At 33.0% G+C, this 6715-nt stretch overlaps 1 protein-coding gene across 1 annotated transcript in view; it reads right to left on the bottom strand.

Annotated features, from left to right (window-relative positions):
- Positions 1-686: 686 nt before the first annotated feature.
- Positions 687-6715, bottom strand: part of LOC137649527 (uncharacterized) — a 7056-nt gene continuing 1027 nt past the window's right edge. Inside the window, exons 2-4 of the mRNA XM_068382511.1 lie at positions 6445-6715; positions 1992-2228; positions 687-1776 (exon numbers count right to left, since the gene is read on the bottom strand). The exon at positions 6445-6715 is cut by the window's right edge and continues 341 nt beyond it. Of these exons, the coding sequence (XP_068238612.1) occupies positions 1210-1776; positions 1992-2228; positions 6445-6715 (1075 nt within the window). The 3' untranslated portion in view covers positions 687-1209. The remainder of the gene's footprint in view (positions 1777-1991; positions 2229-6444) is intronic.

Here is a 6715-nt window from a genome sequence, read left to right as displayed (position 1 = left end):
TGAGGCCAGGTAAGCCTCATCATAGAAATTACCAATTGTATCATTAAAATTCAATTTTTTATGTTACTTGTCTGATAGATTAAATTATGAAAGTAACGTGTAATAGTACAGGACAATTACTGTTATACAATTCCATAATGGGCGAATGCCACCTACTGAGTACCTTGCATTACTAATAACAAGCATTATCAATGCGCTAAAGTTTTTTTTAGTAGAATCTCTTCAAGGGTTCCAGCTACATTTCTTGTTACCTTTAATTTTCTTCCATTTTTTTGCCTCTTCTTTCAACATCATAAGCTTTACCATGGTCCAGTTTTAATCTCCCGTTCGATATATGGTTTCTTTTTGGTTACACTCAATAAGCTTCATGAAATACGATCTTGTGGTCTAATTAAAATAGTTAACGATCATGATAACAGCTATAATAGTATTAATTTTGATGATAGTAATAATAATAGAAGTAGTAGCCAAACAGTGGTATTAAAAGACCAATGTATACACACACATACATATATATATATATATATATATATATATATATATATATATATATATATATATATATATATATATATATATATATATATATCTTTTATTTGGTATTTAACAGTAGGAAAAATGCAACAAAGAAATTTATGGAAGGAAATCTTCAGTGCCTAAGGCAAAGGAAAATGAAACAACGGGGGTCTGGTGGTAGATCCTTGTCTTTTGTATAACACATTATTCTCATAATTCTCTCGATCAACAATTTACATAAAGCAACAAGGGCCGACCAGCGACCTTATAAATACAAATAAACAAACGTGAACATAACTTAATAGTAAGATATACATCATGTAATTTGGAGAACGTGCCAGACAAAAATACATCGTGTGTTGTCTAACATTTCATAAATAAGGAAACAATTAGGAAGTGATCGAATCCACGCCATTTCAACCTTAAGTCATTACTTGTACAAGAACTACAAAAAAATTGACAGGCATGTACTCGTGAAAGAACATTAAAAAAGAGTAGGGATGTAAATCGCCTTTCTCTTGTACGGTAGTGTTTGGCATGACAATATTTCCACTAAATGCCTGAAAGGGAAAGGCCTTTGGGAAAAGGAGATTTCCGTACCCCTTAAGTATGCTATAAGCTTCAAGTCATTTGTAATTTGGGAGATATGACTAAATCTGAAGTTATTCCCCAAGATTTTTATCCTATTTGAACTTAAGGCCTGTTTCCAGGTCTCCTGCCAGGCCGAAAGTGTGGTCGTGCATGAGGTCTCTGCACTCTGACTTCTTCAGGCGAATGGAAAGCTGAGAATGGACGCTGGCCGTCGCCGCCGAAATCTGGTGTGGGCTCAAACGACGACGAAGTATGCTGTCCAACAAACCCGGAGAAGTGATCAGTAGACTGAAAATCTGGCACTCCGTGTTGAACGCGATCGTGTATGCCCTGTGATGGCTGGAAGGATTGTCCAATGTGTTGCTCCTGAACTGCTGGCTGATAAACAGGAGGACCTTGATCCTGCACGATGACCGGACGACGACTTGGCTGGGTCACTGGAAATCTGGCTACTTGCTGGACTGCCTGGTATTCTCCTTCATTAGGTGCCACTGCAGCTTGCAGGTTAATGGTGCTTCCTCTGTCAGCGAAACCCTCCGGGTAATAACGATCTGCGTAGGTCTTGTTGGGTCCCTCAAGTTCTTTGTACAAGAAGTCATTTACGAAATGGAAGGTCGATGACCTCTCACAAATGTTATCTTCGGAACGGGGCATGCAGATGAGATGAACCTGAAAGAAATGAAAAGGTAAATAGTATACATATACAGCTATTCCCCATAATACAGGATGATTCTGTTAAAAAAAAGTAGGTCACAACCAAACGATACATACTTTAACTGCTGAATTGTGGATGAACTCCCTGTGCAGAAAGTTTCTACACTGAGGTGCTTCCTACGCCTAAAACAGCACAATATAAGATGAATGACCAAGAGGTGAACACTTACCTGATGGAATGAGGCACCTTCTGGGCACAGCCAGGAGTGTTTGACGGTGTCCTGGCAGTAGTGGAAGACTTCGCAGCTGACATCTTCGTCAGCGTAGTAGCCGTTATTCTTGCCTTGACATGAGAACTTGGAGTCAAGGAGGAGGATAGCCAGGCGATCGGGTTCTTCTTCCTCTTCTTCTTCTCCTTCTTGGCCTCCTTGAACTAGTTCTCCGTTTTGGTTGTATATTTCATGGTACTGTGAAATGGGATGAGATTATTAGATGGATACAGGATAATTGAGGCTGTGAGTTAATTAAAGTCGTTGTATATCTTTTGGTTTTGTTTGAATACAAAATTAGAGTAGCCTAATATAAGGTAATGATTACTGGAATTATTGGATATCATTCGTAAAAATATTTATGTTATTTATATTAAGATGGTAGGATTCTCAACAGAGTTGATTATCGTTAGACTATTCTTTAAGACCTGTGTATCTCAAAAGAAATAATTTACCAAATATTGCAATTTACTTCTTCTAATTTATTTTACACCGCAATATCCATAGATGTTTACATCGTTAATGGCTCCCCTATAGTTACCTCTTATCCTTTTTTTAACTTAATCATGGTGTTCTTCATTTACATTGTCCTTCTCACAACTGACTTAAAGCAATGGTTTTGAATTGTCTGGTTATTCTATTTTGTTTTCATCACAGCAAATTAAAATCTAATACTTTCTGAGATATATGTATGCATCTGTTGATTTCAGTTTACTCATGGAGAATCTGCATTGATTTAATCTGTCATAAAAGATACATAATTCTAAATAATTTCGTTCACCTAGTTCTTAAAACATTCATACAATAAATAGAATATTCTCAGTTATTTACAAGACTTAGTCCGATGCTTATCTCGACTTTCCTTCTCACTCTCTTGTCCAACAGCTGTCTCTTAATAGGTTTCACCCTTTCACTTCCTCCTCCTCCTCCTCCTCAGAACTTCTCTCTTATTTCATATCTTTCACATCATTTGCACGAAAAAAAAATGCTTGATTTTCATCTTAGCGATTGTTTTTTTTTTTTTTTTTTTTTTTTTTTTTTTTTTTTTTTTTTTTTTTTTTAGAATTTCAATTGCTTCCACAACTTTTCTTTATCTCGTTTGAATTTTTCTTGTGCCTAAGCTCATGTAAGCTATGGAGAACAAGCATTATAAATATTTGCAAACGTCAACTATCAGTTGCTTCATTGAAGTCTTTTATATTACTTTCTATGTTTTCACTTGTTATGGAAATATATCATAATCATCTAGAAAACACGAAAGCCTTAACAGGTATTTTTTTCATCGTCCAGTTAAATAACTAGTCAGATACAACGAGCAAATTCGTGAAGCTTGGGTTTACAGTACTGTAGTGTTGAAACCAGCTTCCTCCGTGTAAATGGTTTATGGTTAGTAAAGAGATAAATACTATAAATTGGTTAGTAGATATCTAGAATTTTAATCTCTTAAACATTAAAAGTCAACTTAAATTGAAATTATAACATGCACAGATATTAACCTGGGCATGTTAAATAGGCATGAACTCACTATGTTATATGATTCACTAATTTGATGCCTTGTTTATTATCAGCTTAATATATCAAGTCTAAATCCGTAATCGCGCACACAGAAAAGGAAGATTTTTTGTCTTTTTAATTCATGACGTTAGCTGATGTACTCAAAGTTACATGACGATCCTTATTATCAATCAACCTTTTCAGTTTTTATAGGCACTGTTTTGAATAGCTTAAACAGAGTAAATATATCATGTATATATATATATATATATATATATATATATATATATATATATATATATATATATATATATATATATATATATATATATACATATATATACATACATATATATATATATATATATATATATATATATATACATATATATATATATATATATATATATATATATATATATATATATATATATATATATATATATATATATATATTAGAATAACAGAAAAAAACCTCGTTTTGACTGAATGTTATCTTTAAATCATAGCTAACACAACCAACGAAGGTAATTATTTGAATAATGTGAATGGATCTGCTATATAAGCAATACCCTTGTATACATGTAAGTAAATGAGTATGCATTTACGTATATGTTACGTGCGTATGTGCGTGCTTGCTTGTGTGTTTTGGTTACAGATATGTGTGCGTTGCGTATAGTAATATGTAAATACTGTAAGGACGTTTTGAGACACGTGTGTATGTACATACGTGTTACATAATATCCAGCGTTTCGAATGAGAGAGAGAGAGAGAGAGAGAGAGAGAGAGAGAGAGAGAGAGAGAGAGAGAGAGAGAGAGAGAGAGAGAGAGAGAATTACGTACTCATTAGTTTCTGTTAAATGATGCAACCTTTGGAAGAGGAAAAATATATTGGACGGAGAACGGCAGATGGCTAGAAAGTATGAGGACCAGAGGCCATTGCTCGGTCAAAAGTAAAGAGAGAGAGAGAGAGACAGAGAGAGGCGATGATCCCGAGGAGAAAGGAAAAATCATTTCAGAAAATTGAATATTTTTGAAAACAACGACGATAAAGTTTTATCTAAACTGAAAAAAAATAATTTAGTAAGGAATCAAACAAAGTGAGAATAATTCTATACAAACACAGTTGTATTTAGTAAACTAGAGTAGCTAAATAGAGGAAGAAACGAGCTAGATTCTAGAGCAGGAGTAAAACAGCCAAGGAAAGCATTTTGGAGAGGCAAGAGGTCTGTGAACTCGTCGTCGGAGAGAACGGTCCTCAGTAAACATCATTAGCGGAAGACACCGCCAGAGGGACCGAAACGGAAGAAGACATTAACTTTAAATTGTGTTCCCTTTGATTATTAATTTACTCAATTGTCTCTTAACACATTCCTCCTATATTCTCCATTATTGTTTGATGTTTATTTATATCTCTATGACACTGTTACTCTTTTTTTCCCTTGACCCAAGCTTCAGCGAAAACGTATTTTCGTAAAATTATGTCTGACTAATTAAAGAAGTAATCTCTTATTTTCCCTAATCACTAAATAACAAGCTAGCACGCACGTACGCTCATACGTATATAAAAGACACATATACAATGTATGTATGTATGTATGTATGTATGTATGTATATATATATATATATATATATATATATATATATATATATATATATATATATATATACTTACATAAATATTTGTATATATATACTTATGCACATATATATTCATCTGTTTATCTCTATATGTACGCATATATATATATATATATATATATATATATATATATATATATATATATATATATATATATATATATATATATATATATATATATACTTACGTCAATATGCATATATCTATATTTATGTACACATGTAAATATAATATAATATATATGTATATATATATATATATATATATATATACATATATATATATATATATATATATATATATATACATATATATATATATATATATATATATATATATATATATATATATATATATATATATATATATATATATATGCATGTATGTATACATATAAATATGTATATATATATATACATATACGTATACAGTACATATATGTATATATATTAATAATAATAATAATAATAATAATAATAATAATAATAATAATAATAATAATAATAATAGTAGTAGTAGTAATGCAAATTTCAAAAGAAGAAGAAGAAGAAGAAGAAGAAGAAGAAGAAGAAGAAGAAGAAGAAGAAGAGAAGATTCAAATTAAGAAAAAGAAGACGAATTCGCGTCAGACGTGAAGCCAGAGGCAATGAAAGAGAAAATCCGTCTCAGACCATCCAATCATTACTTGTGACAGTCACAAATTATTGCAAGTAATATCTATCGTTACACGCAAATGTGTTATCGTATTGTACTCTAGTCACGCATCGTCACTAATCCTTCCAAGTAGCCTAGCAGAATGTTTTCCTCATATGACGCAAGAAAAATATAAGAATAAGCTTCACAGATGAGAAGAGAGGAAATACAGTTTATAATATATACATGGTATCAGACATCATACATCTCTTCTGATGACCTCCTTGCATATAAAGTTTTCTCTCTCTCTCTCTCTCTCTCTCTCTCTCTCTCTCTCTCTCTCTCTCTCTCTCTCTCCTCTCTCTCTCTCTCTCTCTCTCTCTCTCTCTCTCTCATGGATTAGGCATTCGTTTCCTGATTCCATATCTATAATATTTCATTATTCCTACAGTTTTATTTCAACAGGATTATTTCAGGTCCTAGACAATTTAGGGGGTTTATTATTCTATTTCCCGCCAAATTTGAGACCAAGAAATAGTAACAGATTTAATCTTCAACTTTGCCAAATTATTTCAGGGTCTAGAAAAAATGTAACACCATCATGCAAGCCATGGTAGAAAAAACAAAGAGGCAAACATACTTACAACGGGAATTTGATTTGGGTGGGCGGGACGACGAGGCTTTGCTGTGTTGCGTTTGCGAATGTTGCTCGTTGGAGGAGGGGCAGACAGAAACTCTATCTCTTGTGTCTGTTGCTCTTCAAGGCCTTGGTTAAAGTTAGGACGTCCTGGATCAGCGAACAGTGGCTCTCTGGGGAAGCTAGGTTCTTCGCGGCTATGTGGTGGTACAACTTCAGGTGATAGGTTAAAATTCTCTTGGTGGGATTCTCCCGAATGTCTTTGTGGTGCAAATGTT

The sequence above is a fragment of the Palaemon carinicauda genome, chromosome 11 (assembly GCF_036898095.1).
Source record: "Palaemon carinicauda isolate YSFRI2023 chromosome 11, ASM3689809v2, whole genome shotgun sequence".
NCBI classification, from domain to species: domain Eukaryota; kingdom Metazoa; phylum Arthropoda; class Malacostraca; order Decapoda; family Palaemonidae; genus Palaemon; species Palaemon carinicauda.
This window is presented reverse-complemented; position numbering and strand designations above follow the sequence as displayed.